Source organism: Myotis brandtii, unplaced genomic scaffold (assembly GCF_000412655.1).
Source record: "Myotis brandtii unplaced genomic scaffold, ASM41265v1 scaffold907, whole genome shotgun sequence".
NCBI classification, from domain to species: domain Eukaryota; kingdom Metazoa; phylum Chordata; class Mammalia; order Chiroptera; family Vespertilionidae; genus Myotis; species Myotis brandtii.
The window spans coordinates 500,343-523,866 of record NW_005371734.1 but is presented as its reverse complement, the minus strand read 5'-3'; the positions used below and the strand labels follow the sequence as shown (position 1 = coordinate 523,866).

Genomic DNA, 23,524 nt, shown 5'->3' with positions numbered 1-23,524 from the left:
TATATCAACAGAGATACATAACCTAACACTGTAAGTAAATTTTTCGGGTGTGTGTGTGTAGAAATATGTACATGTTCTTGCCACTGAAATGCACCAAGTAAAAAAGATGTTTGAACCCTTAAACTAGATTCTAGTAGAAATCAGCCACAATACTGATTTAGCTCACTAACATTTAGCTGGTGTCTACTCTGGGCTTAACACCACACCACATGCTTTTATGGACATCACCTATTTAGGTTGGAATAAATGCTAAATTAGTTAAAAAAAACAAAGCTTATGTCTCCATTTTTGGGAAATCTCCTTAGTTAAACCCAAGAAGTTATAAGGGTAACTAGAGCAAGAGATCAAGCTGAGAACCTTGCAAAGAAATACTAAAATGGCTTCTCGCTGATCCGAGAAAATTTAGAGGAAAGAGACAGGACTGTGGAGCCTATTAAAATTTTTCTTATTAACACAGTTGAGGAAAAGCCTTAAAACGATTCTTAAGGAGAAATAATAACCTTCTTCAAAGCTTACAATTTATACAAAGGCTAAGCCGGCAGGGCAAAGTCAATACATTTCATGACAAATGGTTGACTTGTTTCTACATGGTTATTTTTCTTTAAATCTCTGCTCTTACCATTCAGCTTACTAGCATATATGCATATTAAAAATGGAATGACTTCACATTTTATTTTCATAGCCAGTGAGAATATTCTATGTTATCTCTCTCCGTTTCCATGACCCAAACAGTTTCAATTGCCAAGGCCCAAGCTCTCCGACCTGGTTGCCACCATCCACCGAGCGCAGGATCTGAGAAGTCTCCGTGGGCCCAGTTCTCCTCAATGACTTGTGCACATACTATCCAACATGGATGGGAAACGTAAATTTTACTTACGCCTCTCTAATATCTCTGTAATTCCAGCATTATCAGCTTCCAGCTCCATTTTAAACTTAGCGAGTTCCTGATCCAGCTTTCTCAAGTGTCGATCTACCTGTTTCAAAGAAGATCAAAGATAACCACCAACATTTGGGACACTATTAAAGTGTCAGTTTAATGAGGAAACCTACATCTTTGTTTCTGTTAATGTTTCTGTTTTGCATCCTTGAGCAGATCGATTAACCTATACTTCAGGTTATTCATCTATAAAATGAAGATGCTGGCTAAATAATCTCCGAAGTCTCCTTTAATAAATTTTCAGTTTTAAGAAAGCAGAATTGCAATTTGTTAGAAAATGTCCGAAAAAAGTGGTATATAAAAACGAAAGCAACAATGATATTAGGGATTTGGGGGGGAGGGAGGTGCAGGAGGGCTGGTATGCCCTGGGTTACTTTTAGCCTGATCTGACCCTACTCAGAACAAGGCCGTCCACACGGCCATACCACATCATTGTTATTTAGAATGAGCAATGAAAGACCCTCAGTCTACAAATAAAGAAGCTATGATATTCTATACATATATTTCTCTAAGGCAGGAAAATGAGACATTTATGTAAAGGGTTGAAACAAAAGGAATTTTTAGCCAGAAAACTGCATTCCTCAAAGAGCCCGGTTAAAATAATTTTACTATAAAACTACTGCCCTTGTAAAGGTGGCAAATTTTATTTTCTCATTCACCTAGAGATCTTTTGACTGATTTCAGAAAATTATATGATACCTCAAACTAGCAACAAGTCTTCATTTATTTTTTAAGCTTAGTATTATTTTTTCAAATGTACTACTTTAAAGTGAAAGAAAAAAAATCATAAATTCTTTGAAAAAATATTCATGTTGCATTATTGACAACCTCTTTTTCAAACTCTAATTTCCCACAGGATCACTGTTATAATTAGTAACTTTCTTACAAATATCAAAATGCCTCTGGTACCTTACAAGAACAAAAACTTTAAGAATTTCAATTAAATAATGTGTATCTAAAATAAGGGGGTGGGGGGGAGAAAAGTAGGAGACAATGTGTGTGTTAGATACCAGGTAAAGTGCTTGATGCATCAGATGGTCTGTCTTTTCTAGCCCTCCCTCTAACCTTCTGAGATACGTTATAATTGTTTCTACTTCATAAGAAGAAACTAAGGCTCGTAGGGATTAAGTCAATAGTTCCTGTGTTACAGAAATGAGATTTAACGCTGATCTATACGTAATAAACTGTGTTTCACCATTTATGCTTAACATTGTCCTCTGAACTTGTATATGCAGAAGCCAACTGTTATTGTTTTTTTAACTCAGCGTAATATAATTCAATTTGAAAAAATAGGAATATTATCTTATTATTTGTATTTTGTATATTAAAACAGCAACCACTGGGGTGTTGGTTTGCGATTTTTCAATAATTTAAAGCCCAACTGTCCCTCCATCTTCACACACAAGTTATTTTTCAGAGCTTGGTTGTAATTACAATATTTAAAATCCTTTAAGGTCACATATTATGGACACTTGCTCCTATTCAAAGAACCTGCAGGTGATTGAGCATCCTTTCAAAAAATAAAGTATGAACACAGACCTCAGTTATTCAAGAATATATTTTACATTGTCAAAATTTAATCTCAAGGGAAATCAGAAAAAAATACTCATATTTAAATTCCAAGACCACTTAATCCACCACTTTTCCTACCTACAATTATACTACTAATAAATACTGAGTTCTTATTATGTGCTCAGCACTGGGTTACTTGGAGGATACATGACGTATGAGAGAATCCATCTTCATAATAATTAGAATGTAGCTAACAAATCAATATTTATATAATATTTTTAGTATAATAAAGTTTTGAAATATATCTTTATTCTAGATCTAACAAATAAGCAACAGCTGAAAAAGGGTCAGAAGTAGCACCCAAAAAAATAAAACATTGGGCAGAATAGACACAAAGGAAGTATGAATGTTAGCGAAGACTGGGTGGCATTCAAATAGACAGAAAAGGGAGTAATAATTAGAAAGTAGAGAGACAGGAAGACAAATAGTATTCTTAGAGAAAAAGAAAGTAAAGTATGGTGTGGCCTGTAGCAGGTGTATATGGTATAGAGAGGAAGAGCGCTGGAATCTCGGTTGGGAGTGGGGTCAGGGGGAGAGGAAGACATCACACACTTCACTCACTCCATCCCTGCAGTTAAGATTGCTTTACTAACGAAAGACAGTGCTGATAAGGTTTATTATGCCTGAAAGCATGGAAAATAATGATGAGAATTTCCAATACTAGATAGTTCAAAAGAAAGCAATGGAACCCAAAGAATTAATAACTCCAAAATCCAAATTCATAACTAAAATAAACAAACACAGAAAAGCCTTAACTACACTGTGGTGGGCAACTTCATAAAACAGCTTCCAATCATTCCCACCTCCTGGTATGTAAAAAAAGATTACAAATTCATTTGTTAGTTATTTACTTATTAGCAATTATTAGTTAGTGAGGATTAGTTAGCTTAACCATTCCTACTAAATCAAATTAGAAGTTAGAAAGTTGCTCACAATATTTAATTTAAGCTATAAAGCACCAGGATACTTAGTATTAAGTAGCCCTAGCAAGAGCTTAATTGAACTTGACTGTACTCTATAAAGTGCTCTCCCTCTACCTACATGATTCTGAATGATTAAAGCATCTATTCTAACTGATCATAATGGCCCCACAGTTTACGGACAAAGCAAGAACCTAAGTTACGCCACCCCTGCACACACCCCCAACCCCATAAGATGGATTTACAGCAGTAAAGAGGGTACTGATTCAATTGACCATAGATTACTAACACAAAGCTGACTAGACTCCAATTATTGCGTTGTTCCCCACTTAATGTCAACAAATGCTAGCAATAAGTTTCCTTAAAGCCAAAAAACATATCCTATAACACCAATCATCAGTGCTTTAAGTTTAAATCTATTATCCTTTTTCTGACCTCTTTAGAGACAAAGGAAATTCTCTCAACATTATTTAACATATTCATGATCATAAAGATGTTTAAGTCACAGTTGGCCCCTCTGCATGAAACAAAAAATCCTCATTCACTCTTTAACATTCTTCCATAGTTGTAATCCTTTATTCTCTTTCGACTCTCCCAGTGTTCTAATATTCAAATTTTCATGTGTCCCTGAGGACCCAAACCAAACTAACTACATATAGCTTTGTAAAAGTTTCTACATGATTAATGGTTCCCAATACGGTCAAATTCTAAAATTTAGATGCCTAGCTTACCCTTTCAAAATGAGCACTCAGTCCCTAAGTTGAAACCCAGGGCAAGAAGAGATAAATTTTTATCCATGAAAAGATCAGGTAATAGTGAATAAGAAGGATAAATTGGTGAAGAAAAAGGAACCTTTATGGCAAATTATTTCTCTGATAACTCATGAAAATCATTCTTTCCATCTCTGAATTATATTTAAACTAGATGAAAATTTGATCCATCTTTAGGCTGAATCAAATACTTGAGGCCTTAGCACATAAACTACATCTAATCATCTTCCTAAAAGACAGTAAAGATAAGAGACAAATCAAAAGGTCAAACATATATTTCATTCATTAGAGTATCAGATGAAGAATTCTCAAATTTATAGGTAAAATGTGGGCCTGAAATATAATCATCTCAGGAATAGGCGAGGATATAAAAAAGAACAAGTTCAAGGGTAGTGGGCACTGTAACCGACTGCTAAAATCATTCAAGCATTAACTAAAAGCTCAAATTTTATCAGAGTATACATAAATGAACTTTATTAGGTACTGTAATCTAATGCAGCCATGACAGTGACATCTGGCTGAGGAACACAAACAACTGTATAATGATTATGAGTATCAAGATTCTAGAAGGAAATTATTGCAATAGAAGATAGATATTTTTTTCTGTCAAATTTCACTAAAAGACACTGACAGTTTTAGTTATATTGAACCCTAATTCCATATATTTTTCATTTGCTGATATTTAGGCAGTCTAGTTTCTTTTTTTAATAAATATACAGTGCAGATCATAGGAATAAAAAGTTTACCACTGATTTTAAAAGTAAACAAAATATTTCAATGAAAAATAATGCAATGAAATATTATGCTATAATAAAACATTGATGGGCAAAATCAAACACGATTATATACTAAATTGTTATAGCTTAAAATCTGTCAAAATAATACATGCTTACTTAAAGTTGCCATAAAATGTGTTTAAGCAAAGCATTTATCAATCTTCTCTAAGGTATAGTTCACTCCTCTGATTAGAATCCTTCATTGGCCTCCCATTGCTTTTAATTTTTAAAAAATTTTCCATCACCATTTATCCCCTCTATGACCTCTTCCTCCTCCACCCCCCACTTCCCCTCCCAATCACCACACTGTTTGTTGTCCATGTCCATGAGTTCTCTACCTCTTTTTTTTTCTCTTTGACTCACATCACCCCCCCACCCCCTCCCCCACCCCCAGAGCCGTTTGCTTGGTCTCTATCTATGAGTTTGTCTCCATTTTGCTTGGTAGTTCAGTTTGTTCATTAAATTTCATGAGTGGAATCCTATGGTACTTGTCTTTCTCTGACTGGCTTATTTCACTTAGCATGATGTTCTCTAGGTCCTTCCATGTTGTTGCAAAGGGTAAAATTTTCTTCCTTTTATGGCAGAGTAAATGTACCACAGCTTTTTTATCCCCTTATCGTGGGGAAGCACGAGTCTTGGTTGGAAAGTCTGAAAGGAGGAATCTCCAAAAGGTCGGAGGCCTCTAGGGGACCTTGCCAAAGGCGGCAGACCCTGCCTTGACTTTTCCAAACAAGTCTGAGCCCCTGGGTGTTTTACTGGAATCTTCATGTTTAGTCTTTAGATGTCCTTGCTTAAAGGACACTGAAGATGCATGTGTCTTCTCAAGGATGCTTACCTTACTAATAGTATCTAATAGTTAATTTTAGTTCAAGCTGTTATTACAATAAAAGCCTGAGGAGGCAGGCAAACAGGGCTTTGGTTTCTCAAGCCAAGCAGTCCCTTAGCCCTCTCTTTCACAGAAACGTGTGTCGGAGTAATCACTCATCTGTCACTCAGGGTCTGCCAGTCAGCCCCGGCACTTATCTACTAATGGGCACTTAATTCCGGCTTTTGTAAATAATGCTGCAATGAACATAGGGGGGCATATATTCTTTCGAATTAGTGTTTCTGGTTTCTTCAGATAAATTCTTAAGAATGGTATCGCTGGGTCATAAGACAGTTCCATTTTTAATATTTTGAGGTAACTCCATACTGCTTCCCACAGTAGCTGGACCAATCTGCATTCCCACCTACAGCGCATGAGGGCTCCCTTTTCTCCACATCCTCGCCAACACTCGTTTGTTGATTTGTTAATGGTAGCCATTCTGGCAGGTGTGAGGTGATATCTCCTTGTGGTTTTAATGTGAATTGCTCTGATGAATATTGATGTTGAGCATCTTTTCATATGTCTATTAGCATCTGTATGTCCTCTTTGAAGAAGTGTCTATTCAGGTCTTTTGCCCAAAAGACAACCCACTGAATTGGAGAACATATTAATCAATGATACATCTGATAAGGGGCAAATATCCAAAATTTATGAAGAATTTATAAAACTCAACACCAAAAAAACAACAACAAACAACCCAATTAAAAACAGGCCCCATTGATTTTAGAATAAAAACCACACTGCTCCATTGACTTGCATGGCCCTGCATGGGCTGGCTCCTGCCTGCCTCCTCTCGTTCCACTTCTTTCTCACTATACTTCAACCACACTGGCCATTTTCCTGGTTCATTCTGCCCTTTTTTCACCTCAGACTTTGCACTTGGTACTTCATCTCCCTGAAATGTTATTCCTTAAGCTTATCACATGGCTGGCTCTTTCTCATTTTCCAAGTATTACCTCAATTGTCACCTCTTGAAATTACATTTATCCTGAATATATTCTTAAAAACTTCCCCCAGTTATGCATTCTTTTTTCCTCTCTCCATAATGTTTATATCCTTTATAGCACTTAGCAAAATCTAAAATAATCTTTTTTACTAGTTTGCTTATATTAATGAACTATCTGTGTCATTACTGCCCACCTACCACCAGTAACTGTTTATAGCTAGAGTTCTATAAATACTTGCTGAATGAAAGTTATACTCTCCCACTATGAAGAACTGAATCCGTAGAAGTACCACTGTCTACGGGTTGAATGATCTATGAATAAAAAGTACTGTAGTTTTACACTTATGCTATGTACCATCTACTCACCTCTCAAGTACATAGCATTCTAAGCTCTCAAATGTTAAATCCTGCCAGAATTTAACTTCTCTTTAATATTTGTAAAAAATTTCACTTGGATGTTTATTGTTGACTAGAGGCCTGGCACATGAAATTCAGGCACGGGTAGGGTCCCTAGACCTGGCCTGCAATCAGGGCTGATCTTCCCCAGCTACTGGCAGCTGGCCCCGCCCCCTGCCGCTGCCACCGCCAGTCTCCCTCTGTGTGTGGGGCAACCAGCAGGGTGATCAGAGCCTCGGCACTGCCCGCGTTCCCCATCGGGCGATTGGAGCCTGACAGCCCGGGGTTGGGGGAGGAACAGAGAAGTTGGCCAGCAAGCCCTGATCGGGCGATCGGAACCTGCGGGCTAGGGGCAGCTCCTGCATTGAGCATCTGCCTCCAGGTGGTCAGTGTGCGTCATAGACGACCGGTCGTTCCACCATCCAGTCGATTTGCATATTACACTTTTATATATATAGAAAGATATAGATATATAGATATCGATATAGATACAGATATTTTGGGGAGAACTAATTTGAGATGGTAAATCCATTTAGTGACCTCCCTACTTAACAAGTCAATGATGCCATTATGTTTGTTTGCAATTACTTGTGAGGCTAATAAAGTAAATTTCTTGGCCTCAAGCACAAAGTGTTCAAATACCAAAAACCACTCTGGCAATATGGTGCAGCGCACAAAGCACAAGCATTCCAAGGAGGGTGTATAATTGGTGTTAACATTTTAATAATTATTTATTTGTAATGCTAGTTTCCATTTATATAAGTAACATCAAATTTTTAAGTTTTAAACTTTCATTTAAAAATGTACTTAGTAAATAGAGGTGTAATGGAGATATTGTAAAAACCTTACAGGTGAAATGCAAATGATTAAGGTGTGGAAAATTCTGGATTAGATCACATAAAAAAAGTCTTTGTTGTCCTTTGTAGACCATTCAACTAGTCTATTGTGCCAGGCTCTGAGGGTACAGAATCATTAAGAACCTCACCTACTCTCAGGGCCCTGGTTGTCTCTAATATTTTTTATTTTACAAAAATAAGACTTTATTGGGAATGAGTTAACTGGAAGTCCAGTATTGTTATTACTCTGTATGGTAAGATCTAATAACGTTTAATAAATGTTTTGTAGTGATTTAAAAGGAACCTCTCTAAAAGCAAAGGAATTGAAAAGAATGATAAATTTCTATGTAATGTATAATTATTAAGTGGAAGATATTTTTTATTTAAAACTCCCAAGACACATGTATCACAATAAGTGTTAATATTTTTATACCAGTGCCTTTTGTTGAAGGCACATCTATAAATCCTGTTTTAGAAGAACTTTCAAAATGAGCTTATGTATCAGAGAAGGAAATCTATCCTAACATGGGAAACTAATAAAATTGAGAGCAACTGAAAAAGAGGAACACCAAAAAGATCTGAGCAAAAACATGGATCATAAGATTGTTTGGTCTCTGAAAATGATTCCATAAAGGAAGCTAAACTGATCTGAGCTGTATGACTTTCGCTTTTCCTGGTTTAAAGCCATACTTTGAAAAGAAGAAGCTATTTGCACTGCAGTCCACCAAACCAATCTCAGCACACTAAAATGTAACTCTATTGCCTTCTGAGAAATAGTGACCCAACTAAAATATATCTGACACCAACAACGACACCATTAAACTCTTATCTATCCTTCAGACTCATATCTTGGGAGTCATGTTACTGCTCCTTTTTCTCCATCAACTTATTCAGGTGATTTGTTCCACAAATATTTACTGAGAACATAGTTCTTGACATTTAGAGCAGGGAAAACACAAACACACCAGCAAGAGGTAAATAAATAATTACAATGTGATTCGAGCAATAACAAATTCCTGGGATTAACAATGATTTGGAGACTGGCATAATGATATTGAGGGTTAGGGTGAGGCACAAACTGTGCATCACCTCCTCAATATGCCTTCTCTCCTCTTCCCTGACAGAATCCCACATACCTGGGCCGGCAATGTGCCATGTTAAACAACATACCTCGGCCTCCCTTGCAGCTGGCCAGTAGTGAGATTTCCAGGCAGGCTCTTCAAAGGAGCTGACTGAAGCTGCTAAATGCGCCCTTTTGAGTAATCCCCTACTGCGATTCTACTTGTCCAGAGTGGGAACAGACTGGAAGGAGTCTGGGGCACTGAGCATGTTGAAGTAGCCTTATAAGCCCTGGTCTGTCTCTTCTAACAGTTATTTTACAGAAGAGAAAAATAAATCATTTGTTTAAATCGCTCTTGTGTGGTTTTTCTGTTATAAGTGATGAAGTCTCTTCTAGATATAAGTGACAACTATCCAGATGACTGAGATGACTTTAATAAAGAAGCAATGCTTACCAAGGATTATGAAAGATGGATACAGTTTACCAAGCAAAGATGAAAGGAAAGGCATTCCAGTCATTTTTTTTTTATTTTAAAGTCACTTGAACTATGGCAGGCTGAAGTGGAGAGGAAGGGATAATGAGAGGTAGTTAGAAAGTAAAATGAACAAGATATGGTGATGAACAAAATGTGGAGAAGTTAGGGACAAGGAGGAGACTAGGATGACTTTCAGTATCCCACTGTGCACGACTAGGTCAGTAGTTCTCCTAAGATTAAGAAAGAAAACGTGGGGATTCCAAGGTGGCTGCATCTGGAATCTCCATCTGTTTGCTCCCAACCCTGGACTGGCCTCGCAGCTAAACTGCAGAGCAATTATCTTGAAAGACCCGAGAAGTGTAGCTGATCTGAAATATTAAGAACGGGAAACACAGGGGGAAATATAGGAACCTCCTCGCGCAGGTACAATTGGGAAGTCCAAGGGATATTGTGGCAGCACAGGATCTCAGCTCCATGCAGGGATCCCCAATAGGGAGCAACAGAGAAAAGATGGGGAGTCCACATAGCTTCCAGCAGCAGGAATCAGCGAGGATCCGGTCCCCCTGAAAGACTTGGACGTGCCCAGCACAGAGTGATGTCTTCCTTGTAACGTCAACCTGGGAAGTTCACTCTGGTTAGGGACTGCTGGAGGGGCCACGAAGCAGCGCTCGGGGACAGCGGAGGGGTCTGCTAGGTGCACCCAGCAGTGACTTTGATGGGACCTCTATTCTCTAGGACTTTGAGCAGAAAGTTGGTCAGAGACTTAGACTGTGTGGTTTGGGAAAGAGGATTGGTCTTGCCCATCTTTAGTGCATGAGTGGCACCTCTCCCCCACTGCTAAACTGCTGGTTCTCTGTGCATCTCTGTGTTCCCAGGCAAAGGGGAAGGGCACGGGACTGGAAATCTGTACCCACACTACTTGGTTTGATGGTTTGGAGGAGATAGATATTTGGGAAGGTGGGAGCCTGGGAAGAGGCCCTGCCCAGCTGGTGCTGGCCATGCAGGAGATTGGAGTGCCAAGTGGGCTGATTTTTAAATTAATATTTATTGTTGAAAGTATTACAGATGTCCTCTTTTATTCCCCCATTGACCCCCTACTCCATGACACCATCCCCAGCACCTAAGCCTTCACAACACTATTGTCTGTTATATATGCATATAATCTTTCCTGCCCCCGACTCAACCCTTGCCTCTGAAATTTGTCAGTCTGTCACATCCTTCCAGGTATCTGGATCTGTTTTGTTCATTAGTTTATTTTGTTCGTTAGATTCCACATATAAGTGAGATCATGTGATACTTGTCTTTATCTGGCTGACTTATTGCACTTAGCACAATACTCATCAGGTCCATCCACGCTGTTTCAAGGGTAAGAGATCCTTCTTTTTTAACAGCTGCACTGCACTCCATTGTGTAAATGTAGCACCTCTTTTTTATCCACTCATCTACTGATGGGCACTTGGGTTGTTTTAAGATCTTGGCTATTATAAATAGTGCTGGTATGAACATAGGGGCGCATATATTATTTCCAATTGGTGTTTCGGGATTCTTAGGTTATATTCCTAGAAGTGGGATCATTGGGTCAAGTGGCGGTCCCATTTTTAATTTGTTGAAGAAATTCCATACTGTTTTTCACAATGGCTGCACCACTCTGCATTCCAACCAGCAGTGTACTAGGGTTCCCTTTTCTCCACATCCTCACAGCACTTGTCATTTGTTGCTTTGTTGATGATAGCCATTCTGACAGGTGTGAGGTGATATCTCATTGTTGTTTTAATTTGCATCTCTGATAATTAGTGACTTTGAGTATTTTTTCATATGTCTTTGGCCATCTGTGCACCCTCTTTGGAGAAATATCTATTTAGGTCCTTTGGTCATTTTTTAATGGGATTGTTTATCTTCCTTTTGTTACGTTGTATGCCTTCCTTATATACTTTGGAAATTAAACGCTCATCAGATGTATCATTGGTAAATAAATCCTCCCAAACAATGAGTTCCTTTTCATTTTGTTGATGGTTTCTTTTGCTGTGCAGAAGCTTTTACTTTTAATGTAGTCCCATTTGTTTATTCTCCTTTGTTTCTCTTGCCCTAGGAGATGTATCGGCAAACATACTAGTATTGCTATGAGAAATGTCTGAGATTTGCTGCCTATGGTTTCTTCCAGATTTTTATGGTTTCACGACTTACATTTAAGTCCTTTATCCATTTTGAGTTTATTTTTGTATATGGTGTAAGTTGGTGGTTTAGTTTCATTTTTTTGCATGTACCTGTCCAATTTTCCCAACACCATTTATTGACGAGACTGTCTTTACTCCACTGTCTGCTCTTGCCTCCTTTGTCAAACTGTCACTGTTCAAAGATGACATGATATTATAGATGAAAAACCCAAAGATTGCACACAAAAAACTACTAAATTTAGTATACGAATTTGGCAAAGTTGCAAGATACAAAATTAATATCCAGAAATCGGTGGCATTTTTATACAGCAATAACAAACTCTCAGAAAGAAAAATTAAGAAAACAATTCCATTTACCATTGAAGCAACAAAAATAAATAAGGTATCTAGAAATAAACTTATCCAAGGCGGTAAAAGACCTGTACTTGGAAAACTAAGGGACACTAAAAAAAGAAACAGAGAAACATATAAACAAGTGGAAACATATACTGTGTTCATAGATCAGAAGAATTAACATCATTAAAATGTCCATACTACCCAAAGCAATCTATAGATTCAATGCAATCCCTATTAACATACCATCAGCATATTTCACAGACCTACAACAACTATTCCAAAAATTTAAATGGAATCAAAAAGACCCCAAATAGCTGCAGCAGTTTGAGAAAGAACAAAGTAGGAGGCATCACAATACTGGATATGAAACTATACTTCAAAGCCATTGTAATCCAAAGATGCTGGTATTGTCATAAGAACGGGCATATAGATCAGAGCAGAGAGAGCAGGAATAAACCCACTTATTTATGGTGAATTAATATTTGACAAAGAAGGCAAGAGCATTCAATGGAATTAAAGCAGTCTTTCCAATAAATAAATGGTATTGGGAAAATAGGATAGGAATATGCAAAAAAAATGACCACCAACTTACACCATGCACAAGAGTAAACTCAAAATGGATAAAGGACTTAAACGTAAGTCACGAAAACATAAAAATCCTAGAGGAAAACATAGGCAGCAAAATTTCAGGCATCTCTCATAACAATATTTACCAATACATCTCTTAGAGCAAGGGAAACAAAAGAGAAAATAAGCAAGTGAGACTACATCAAAAAAAGCTTCTGCACAGCAAAAGAAACCATCAACAGAATGAAAAGGGAACGCAAGGCATGGGAGGATATATTTGCCAATGATACATCTGATAACAGTTTGATTTCCAAAATATATAAAGAACTCATACAACTTACAAAAGGAAGACAAACAATCCAATTAAAAAATGGACAATGGACCTAAATAGACTTCAACAGCCAAGAGGACATACAATGGCTAAGAGACATGAAAAATGCTCAAAGTGCCCTCGCTGGTCTGGTTCAGTGGATAGAGCGTCGGTCTGCAGACTGAAGGGTCCCAGGTTCAATTCCAGTCAAGGGCACATGACTGGGTTGCAGGCTCGATCCCCAGTGGGGGGCATGGAGGAGGCGGCCAATCGATGATTCTCTCTCATCATTGATGTTTCTATCTCTCTCTCCCTCTCCCTTCCTCTCCGAAATCAATAAAAATGTATTTTAAACAATAAAAATAAAATAAAATTTTTAAAAAAAGCTCAGAGTCATTGATCATCAGAGAGATGCAAATTAAATCGACAATGAGGTATCACCTCACATGTGTCGGAATGGCTATCACCAATAAATCAGCAAATGACAAGTGCTGGTGAGGAAGTGGAGGAAAAGGAACCCGAGTACACCACTGATGGGAATGAAGACTGGAGTAGTCACTATGGAAAAGAGTATTGAGTTTCCTCAAAAAATTAAAAATGGAACTGCCATCTGACCCAGTGATCCCACTTCTAGGATTATAACCTAAGAATCCTGAGACACCAATCAGCAGCATTATTTACCATAGCCACAATCTGGAAACAGCCCAAGTGCCCATCAGTAGAAAAGTGGATAAAAAAAGATGTGGTACATTTCACAATGGAATACTACACAGCTGTAAAAAAGAAGGAACTTTTACCCTTTGCAACAGCATGAATGGATCTGGAGAATACTACGTTAAGTGAAATAAGCCAGTCAGAGAAGGGTAAGTATCACATGATCTCATTTATATGTGAAATCTAATGAACAAAATAAACTGATGAACAAAATAGGACTAGAGATATGAATACTTGGGACAAACAGATTTCAGTGAGGAGGGGCCTGAGTGTACAGGAAGAGATTAACCAAAGAACATATATGCATAGGCCATGGACACAGACAATACTGTTGCAAAGGTCTGTGGGGGCACCACGGGCTGGGTGGAAGGTGGCAAAGGGGGATAAAATGGGGATATCTGTAACAGTGTCAACAATTTTAAAAAAATAAAGAAAATGTGTGTGTGTGTGTGTTGGGGAGTGGGAGGGAGTGAGAGAAGAAAAAGGGAGGCTAAGAGTTAAGTTTTAATTCACAGAGTTCCAGGATATCTGTAACAGTGTCAACAATTTTAAAAAAATAAAGAAAATGTGTGTGTGTGTGTGTGTGTGTGTGTGGGAGGGAGTGAGAGAAGAAAAAGGGAGGCTAAGGGTTAAGTTTTAATTCACAGAGTTCCAAGGCCTGGAAACTCTCAAATAAGATGAATAGACTCAGAAGCCAAGTCTGAGCATGAGAAATAATTCATGCATAATTATCAAAACTAACAGAATACATGGAAAAGCAGTGAAAAATGTTTCTCAACTTGGGTGGTGTCTGTGGGGCCAAAGGAGGTAAAACTGGCATTTGATAAAATAAGTTTTCACCAAGTGGTATCTGGTCTTCCTGGCCTCTGGATTTGGGTAGCAGATGGGAAGAGAGTTACCTCTACAAGAGGACCACTTGAATAGGGTAGCAACCATTATGAGTGATATTCAAGAAGGAGGAAAAAGGCCATAAAGATGAGAGGGTGATATCAATGATTAATATTAAATTTCAAAGAAGAATAGATTTTTTTATATTATGAAGATGATGGTCACCTGAAATAGCAATGGAATATTAAAAAAGGAAGGAAAGAATAGAAATAGGAAAAAATTAAAAAGGGAGCAAGGTAGGAAGGAGGAAAGGGGAGAGGAGAAGGAAAAGAATAAAGAGAAGACATTGCTAGAAGTACTAGGGAATGGGAATTAAACAGGTTCAGGGAGGCAGAGCTGAAAGAGAAGTGCCTTCAGGAAAGTAGAAAATGGCAGTTAGGGAAATGCGATGGAGTGAGAATTTAAAAATGGAATGAGTGCCTACTATCTGCCAAGCTAAGAGCATTACATAATATGGGGTAAATCCTCCTGTCAGGTGCAAATTAATACACTATTTTACAGATAAGGAAATTGAGGTTCCAAGACTAAATAACTTTTCCAAATTCCTGCTATCAGTGAGGTAAGCTGAACTCATGTCTGTATGACTCTGTTACGGACACTTGCTTTTGATTACATTTTATTAAATTTAACATCACCTTAAATGGCAGTTAGGGAAATGCGACGGAGTGAGAATTTAAAAATGGAATGAGTGCCTACTATCTGCCAAGCTAAGAGCATTACATAATATGGGGTAAATCCTCCTGTCAGGTACAAATTAATACTCTATTTTACAGATAAGGAAATTGAGGTTCCAGGATTAAATAACTTTTCCAAATTCCTGCTATTAGTGAGGTAAGCTGAACTCATGTCTGTATGGCTCTGTTACAGACACTTGCTTTTGATTACATTTTATTAAATTTATTACATCACCTTTTAAAATTGAATTTATTGGGTGGCATTGATTAATAAAATTATATAGGTTTTAGGGGTACATTTTTATAATATTGTATTGTATGTTCACGACCCCAAGTCAAGTCTCCTTCCCTCACCATTTATCCTCTTTACTCTCTCCTACCTCTCCCCATCCCTTTTCCTTTGGTAATCACCACGCTGTTGTTTGTCTATACATCACCTTTTATTACCTTACTCTTTTTTTAAATCCTCACCAGAGGATATTTTTTCCATTGATATTTTTAGAGAGTGGAGAGGAGGGAGGGGGCGGGGAGAGAGAGAGAGAGAGAGAGAGAGAGAGAGAGAGAGAGAAACATTGATGTGAGAGAGACACATAGATTGGTTGCCTCCCACATGAGCTCCAGGGACAGAGATCAAGCCTGCAACCGAGCTATGTGCTCTTGACCGGGAATTGAACCCAAGACCCTTTGGTCCGTGGCCTGATGCTCTAACCACTGAGCAATACAGCCAGGGCTATTTCCTCACCCTTTTAGTCTAATTAGTCTATCCTCCTCAAAAAATTTAATTTTCATTTTCATTCTATGTTTATCCATTATTTCTGAGTGAAATACTTTCCCCTCAATATAGTACCTAATCCAGACCCCTGAGCCTCTGAATAAATTCTATTCAAAACTCATCTCATACCCTCTAAGAAATCAACAATAACTCCACATGACTTAGTTCAGTCTTTTACCAGATATCCCTTAATACTCAACTGCATTAGTCTTGTTACATGTTCCTATTCAGGATCTTTACTTTGAGGGCATGTCTTTCCAACTAGTTTACTTTGAGGACAGGAACGATTTGTAATATTTTCTCTTTATTCCTCCATTACACCTAGGTAAACTCCACTATACCAAGCAGAGTGAATGAACACTATGGTTCATAAGTAACAGATGGATACAAACACACACATTTAAAAAGCACATATTTACGTTATATACATATTTTCCTAAATGCATGAAGTACTTCTAATAAAGGTATAAAAAGAAGCAAAATCACAAAATATAAATGAAACAAAGTACAACCAAAGAGCTATATGATTTAAAAAGCAGGTAATCTATGCCCTAGTCGGGTTCATAAGTAACAGATGGATACAAACACACACATTTAAAAAGCACATATTTACGTTATATACATATTTTCCTAAATGCATGAAGTACTTCTAATAAAGGTATAAAAAGAAGCAAAATCACAAAATATAAACGAAACAGAGTACAACCAAAGAGCTACATGATTTAAAAAGCAGGTAATCTATGCCCTAGTGGGTTTGGCTTAGTGGATAGAGCATCAGCCTGTGGACCAAACAGTCCGGTTCGATTCTAGTCAAGGGCACATACCTTGGTTGCAGGTTCCTCCTCGGCCCAGGCCCTGGTCACAGTCCGGTTCGATTCTAGTCAAGGGCACATACCTTGATTGCAGGTTCCTCCTCAGCCCGGGCCCTGGTAGGGCCTTGTGCAGGAGGCAACCAATCGATGTGTTTCTCTCACATCGATGTTTCTCTCTGTCTTTCCCTCTCTCTTCTACTCTCCCTAAACAAATCAATGGAAAAAAATGCTCGAGTGAGGATTAACAAAAAATCCTATATAGTAAAAGGCTAATATGCAAATTGTCCCCTCGGGAGTTTGACTGGGAGTTCAATCGCTCGCTATGACGTGCACTGACCACCAGGGAGCAGCGTAGAACATGGTGGGAGACCAGTGGCAGCGGTGGGGCGCTGAGGGAGTGAGGGAAGGAGGAGGCAAGGAGGCAGGGAGGCAGGGAGGCAGGGAACCTGATTGGCCCTGATCACTGGCCAGGCCTAGGGACCCTACCTATACACGAATTTTGTGCACTGGGCCTCTAGTAAGTAAGTAAGTAAGTAAATAAATAAATAAATAATAAAAAGCAGGTAACCCATATATAAAGATTGACGTATATAGTCATTAAAGGTGAGAAAGAATACTACTAAAAAAAAATTAGTCTCGGATTCAAAGAAAACTGTATTTTTCTGTTTATAAACATAATTCAAGGCCAAAATAATAGAGAACTTCTTTTTCATTCCATAATAAATGAAGCTACTACCCCCTCTACCTTTCTTCAGGCCTTATCTTTTATGAAATTGTTTTCAGAATAACTGTAAGAACAAACACGCCTAGGTTATTATAGCCATAAAATATTTTCGCTATATAAAAACAACTAAACATTTTCTATACACGACAAATGTTTACTAGTTTTGTGTAAGCATTTACAATGTATACCATAGGTGGTATGCATCTTTCTTCTTGTGTCTTGCTCACCAATGGCATTTATATTTACATGTACTTGTTCAGTAATAAGATTGTGACTACAAAAATAAGACATAAAATCTATATGCTAAAGTTCACCTAAAGTGAACATTTGTTTTCAGCTTCAACTTGCTTTGAGGCAAACCAGAAATGAGTATTAACTAAAGTATCTATGTCGAAGAAGATGCTTTACATTAAAAAGAGCACCATATTTATACCAGTTTCAGAAATATTGCATATACCTGTCTACTTAGTAATTTCAATCTTTTACTAGTACAAGCGCTGCTGCAGCAAAAAAGAACCTTTTTAAAAAGTTTATTTAGTCTATTGTTTCCCACTTTTGCCACCTAAGCCAGTTGTGCACTACCTATTGACATCACTGGATAGGTGAGTACAATCTATTAACACTGATTCAAATGATTCTCTTCTTCATTCTAATTTGACTATCAAGAACTCTTGTCAACACAGTAGTCTTATGTTTATTTTACCACAAAAACAATCTCAATATGATTTATCAGGAAACTAAACACACTACCTTAAGAAGAAAAAGATTACTAAAAGAAAGCTAAACAAACAGAAAGTCTAACATCAGATACAATTTGAAAGCAATAAAGATTTGGCTAAAATGTAAGGATCTTGACCTGTTAACTAACACTGTGGGACACTACAGGAATCTTTTCCACAAAGAAACCAAACAGATTCTGAACCCTCAAATTAAATGTTTTAGTCTGCTCTTCCTTTTACATTTAAGGGAATAAAATTTAAAGTGACCACAATTCAAGTATTTATGGCATAGCATGCACATTAATTTTACTTACCAAATCATATATCTGGTTCGCCAACTGTACCTTCTCATCTGCATCTTCCAAAGCTTTATAGTAATCCTAAATAAAAACATTTGCATTTCAAGAATAAATTAATAATCTTAAAATATGTGTATCTAGAATATATAACCAACCACATTTTCATTCTCATTCCTTGTTATCACTGTCAGTTATCCTAAATAAGCAATAAAAACCCAGTTAAGAAAAGGGTGTAGATGAGGTAGAATTAGAAATTATGCACAATGGCCAAGAATTAGAGAAAGATGTTCAGAATTCCTAGAAAAGATATAAATAAAAATAAATACTATTCCAAGTCTAGCCTCTATACTAATGAAAGTTATATGCGGTAATGACTAGATCTTTTCCTTTAAAATTTTTTTTGAAGTTAAGATTTATCTAATTTGTAAATAACATTTAAAGTCTCTAGCTTTAAAACATGTTTTTTATAAAAGTATAACTACTGAAAAAATGTTAACCTGAATGTCTCTATTTTCCAATTGCTGTATAACTCTCATTTTAAGTTAGGTATCAATTCACACAGCTCAACCTATACTATAGCGATTTCTCCTCAGCAGAAAGCAAATTATTGTTTAAAAAAGTAAATTCTATGAATATCCCTGGAGTATCAGACTTCTCAGAGTATATGCAAGCTGCACTACACCAAAAACTTACCTTAACAGATTAAAGGGATAATGAATGACTTTGGGATGTATATATGTGACGTCTATATTCATACACACCTAAGCCTCCAGGTATCCTCTAAGCCAGGACCAATCTGTCATAAATTCTAACTTCTTGTTCTCCTAACAGAAATAATCTTCCCCCCATGAGGTAAAATAAATGACACCACTACTCTAAATTTGTAGTTTTCAAATTTAGTAGCTGATCCTTGAACAATTCTATGTGGGTTGGAGTTGGGGGAGTCATTATTACTCAGAGATATTAAAGGACCTGTCCGATGTCACAGAGCTAAATGGCAGAGTCATCACCAAAGCCAGGTGTCTGAAGTAGTTCTTTCAATGTATCCCAAACAAACTAAATCATACCCTTAAAGCAAACCTTGCAGGGAGAGCTGATATCCATTCTAATCTGAAAGACAGCTATAAGTACTATACAACTAATTAAGAACTCAAAGAAATCTTTATTTCTAGGCCTAGTTCATGTATGAATTTAGAGATTTAAACTAAAATACTTTTCAAGAATCCTTTTCAGCTCTTAAGATTCTCTGTGATAACACCAACTTAGGTACCTAGTAATATAAAAAATATGCTTCAAGTTCTGTTAATTAAAAGTGTACTTTTTTATGGCTCTTCACTCTCTAATAAAAGTCACTAATTACTGAAACAACTTTTAAATAAATTACCAAAATGCTTCAATGAAGCTCTAAAACACAACAAATTATTTAAATCCTCAGAAGCCATTGGTAACGTTCCCTCATTTTGATATCCAGAAAACTATTTATTTTTAAAATATCTTTCTCAGAGAGTCCCAGTTTTAACCGACAAATCACCCAGAGTGCTGAACATACTTTTTTGATGGATGCCATTTGTTCTTCTCTCCACTCTGGTTTATTTTTCTTTGCATTCATAAAGAATTCACTGACTCTTTGCTCTAGTTGATCCATTGCATCTATGACATAACAAAAACATTTCATATTTAGACGACCAAGTTCATACACTGAATATACATGCTTTGACTGGGGGAAAGAAACAAATATCTGACAATGTACACTCCTTCACTGGGTCACTAACTTTAAATATGGCATGCTTTAATTCTGTAAATACAGAATGCCTTAATTACCTTAGTAAAAAACAAAGTTACAATTTTCCCTACTAATAATTTACTTTTGTTGTTGTTACTTCATAACTTTTGCCAATAGTCAATGTAGTCAACAATACAGATAGGCTCTATACTGTAGTTTTTGAATAGTACAGTCTTGGGTCAAAAGGTAATGGTATTAAATCAGCCAAATGTGTCAAAACACGATGTCGTATTGTAAGTACCACTGGGAAATGGACACATTCTTTTAATAAGAAAAAAATTATAAAAATGATTTTAACCTCTTGCTATATGGTCTTAAACACAAGATCATCTCCTATCTATGATTAAAAGCAGTAGGTACAATCATTTATCACTTAATATAGTATATTATTTATTCTAGATACATTTTTTTCCTAAATGTGTGCCAAGAATAGTCATTCCATGGCCGCTAAAAGAAGAAAAATAAATAAAAGGGATTCTGTTGCCAAATAAATTAAGGAAAAGATTTTTACTATGTCCTTCTTTAGGAGATTTTCAGTGAAATAATAGCTCTTTAAAGATTCTGAGAAGTCTTACAGTTAATTTTTAAGAGAATTTTCCTTTGTTTAAATAAGCATTTCCAAACTTATTTGCTAAAGAAGTCTTTTTTGTTAATCCATACCTATTAACTTTAGGAAATTCTAATTATTATAAAAAATATAAGTTTAAAACCTCTAATTTATATAATCTAAGCCCAAATTGCAAGAGAATTTTAAATTTGTAATAATAAAGCATAAAATAAGTTACTTCTTATTGAATGCCTACTTTCTATCGGGCACTGTATGTTCTAATTTATCTGTATTATTTTAATTCCCAGATGATTCTCATTTTGTAGAGGAAAAACCCTCAGAAGTGGTAATGAGGCCAAGGTCAATGAGAAGTCAGTAAAGCCCGAAAATGAACTCGGATCTGAATGAACTTCAAAATCTGTGCTCAAACCTATTGGTAACTACTACTTTAGCGAAATTTTAGCATTTCAACTACATTAAAGTTACAATGAACTTTGTGAGCAAGCTGGAGAAACACACAATTCAGACTTCCACACCACAATATACTGAATAAAAGGTGCCTTTCACATCGTATCACCTCCTATTATGTGCCACATGAAACTGACAACAGACTGAGAAAAGTATATTCCTGAACAATGAGTATGGAAATGTGTGTGCTGCTGGTGGGGCAGAGAAGCAAGGGAAGAAAAGAACAGGTTCTTAGCTACCTCAAGACTCCCACACTCTGCAATGTCTGGTTCTCTGATCTCTTTTCATGGTACTTCCTTCCTCCCTATCAGACCCCACACCCCAGATCTTCCTCCACCCCCACTTTTCTAAGAAAACCTGGCAGCAGGAGAAACATTTTATGTACAGCTTAAACACAGCTGGAATAAATGGGATCAAGACATATTTTCTGCAGATATACTCCCACAAAGGCCAGCCATTCATATCATTTAAATAATTTAAGAGTATCTTCATTTCTCCAAACAAGGGAGTGACACAAGGCCAAAAGGTACACTTGATTATTCACTTTCATTATGTACCATATGATTTCATTTTTTTTTTAAGTACACTTTCATTATGTACCATATGATTTCATTTTTTTTTTTAAGTAGATCATTTTTAAAAATATATTTTTATTGATTTTAGAGAGGAAGGGAGAGGGAGAGAGAGCTCGAAACATCAATGATGAGAGAGAATCATTGATCAGCTGCCTCCTGCACACACCCCACCGGGTTCTGAGCCTGCAACCTGGGCATGTGCCCTTTGAAGTAATCAAACCTGGGACCCTTTAGTCCAAAGGCCAACGCTCTATCCACTGAGCCAAACCAGCTATGGCTAATTTCACATTCTTAATTTTTAATATAGTATCTATACAAAATAGTAAACAGCTATATTACATTCACTTCACAAAGGATTGTGAGGTTCTTTCAAAACATGAGCAACATAAATTTGGTAATCATCACTGTTTCCTTGTTGTTTTTGTTTTTTAAATATGTTTTTATTGATTTCAGAGAGAGGAAGGGAGCGGGTGAGAGATAGAAACATCAATGAGAATCACTGATGGGCTGCCTCCTGCACGCCCCCACCAGATCGAGCCCACAACCCGGGCATGTGCCCTGACCAGCAATAGAACCGTGACCTCCTGGTTCATGGGTCAATGTTCACCCACTGAGTCACACTGGCCGGTTTTTCCTTGTTTTAAGTGTAATTTTGCTCAATGGATTGACCTTCTTATCTCCAGAGCACTGATTCTTTACCTTCTCTGAATCCTGAACAATTTTAAGAAACTGCACAGAAAAAAAAAAAAAAAAATCGTATAAACCAAATACTGCCCTATGAAAGAGTAAGGTTAATTTTGGGAAAAAGTCACAGAATTACCAACTATCACTGATATAAGAAGGGGAGCCAAAAATTTTATTATGGCATACAAGAAGCTTTACAGTAAAATCTTACTCCCCTCGCTCATTCTGATTAACAAAATACCACGCTGTTGACAACTGAGAATACATTCTATAATGTGCAACTTTTCAAATGTGACATCCCAAGGGTCTCTAAAAAACTACATGCAACCCATACTTCTATTTTCTGCTCTTGAAAAAATTTTAATAGATGAACTTTAGCAAAAGCATTAATGCTAAAATATATGTTCAATACCTAAAGGCTCAGAGTCAGAATGTTGACATTCATGCCACTGTGCATGAAAACATCTACCTACGGTCTCAATGAAGGTACAGGCACGTTGGCTGCACAGTCCAAAAGCCGAGAAAGGAACACAGACGCGTTCCAGTATCTCCTCTTGTCAACGCCAGGAGGAAGTGGAGGGAGGCAAGGTTTGGCATTGAATTCTTTTGGACAATTCCTATGTGCGAATCAGCCAGAGAGTCAAATAGCAGAGGCGCTGGGGTCGATAGCGACCAAGTCTGGCACTGAACGTGCGCGGCGAACAAGAGCAAACGCGTCCACTTACTCTGCACCTGCAGGTCCATCTCGCGCATCTCCGTGAAGCGGTCCCGCAGGTCCATGGGAAGCTGCTCAATCACTGTCAAAGGAAGAGTCCGTCAGAGGGGCGGGGCCAACGGCGAAAGTACGTGCCTGCGTCACTGCGTGCGTGCGTGCGTGCGAGCGTCGGTGGGGTGGGGGTCGAGGGAGCCGGCAACCCTGGGCCAG

At 37.4% G+C, this 23,524-nt stretch overlaps 1 protein-coding gene across 7 annotated transcripts in view; it reads right to left on the bottom strand.

Moving 5' to 3' along the window:
• The window catches only part of ING3 (inhibitor of growth family, member 3), a 47,343-nt gene that overhangs the window by 10,153 nt on the left and 13,666 nt on the right, over positions 1-23,524 (bottom strand). For 2 of the 7 annotated variants that reach the window (XR_001360475.1, XM_005885485.2), the window contains exons 2-5: positions 23,325-23,396; positions 20,092-20,192; positions 18,558-18,623; positions 878-974 (exon numbers count right to left, since the gene is read on the bottom strand). Coding sequence is in view for 6 of the 7 variants with exons in the window: in XM_005885485.2 (XP_005885547.1) it covers positions 878-974; positions 18,558-18,623; positions 20,092-20,192; positions 23,325-23,396 (336 nt within the window). In the remaining variant the exon portion in view is untranslated. Of the gene's footprint in view, positions 1-877; positions 975-11,861; positions 11,900-18,557; positions 18,624-20,091; positions 20,197-20,566; positions 20,569-20,685; positions 20,698-21,579; positions 21,694-23,072; positions 23,076-23,324; positions 23,397-23,524 lie in introns of those variants that run through there. The other 5 variants (XM_014532747.1, XM_014532748.1, XM_005885486.2 and 2 more) reach the window with 5 other exon arrangements.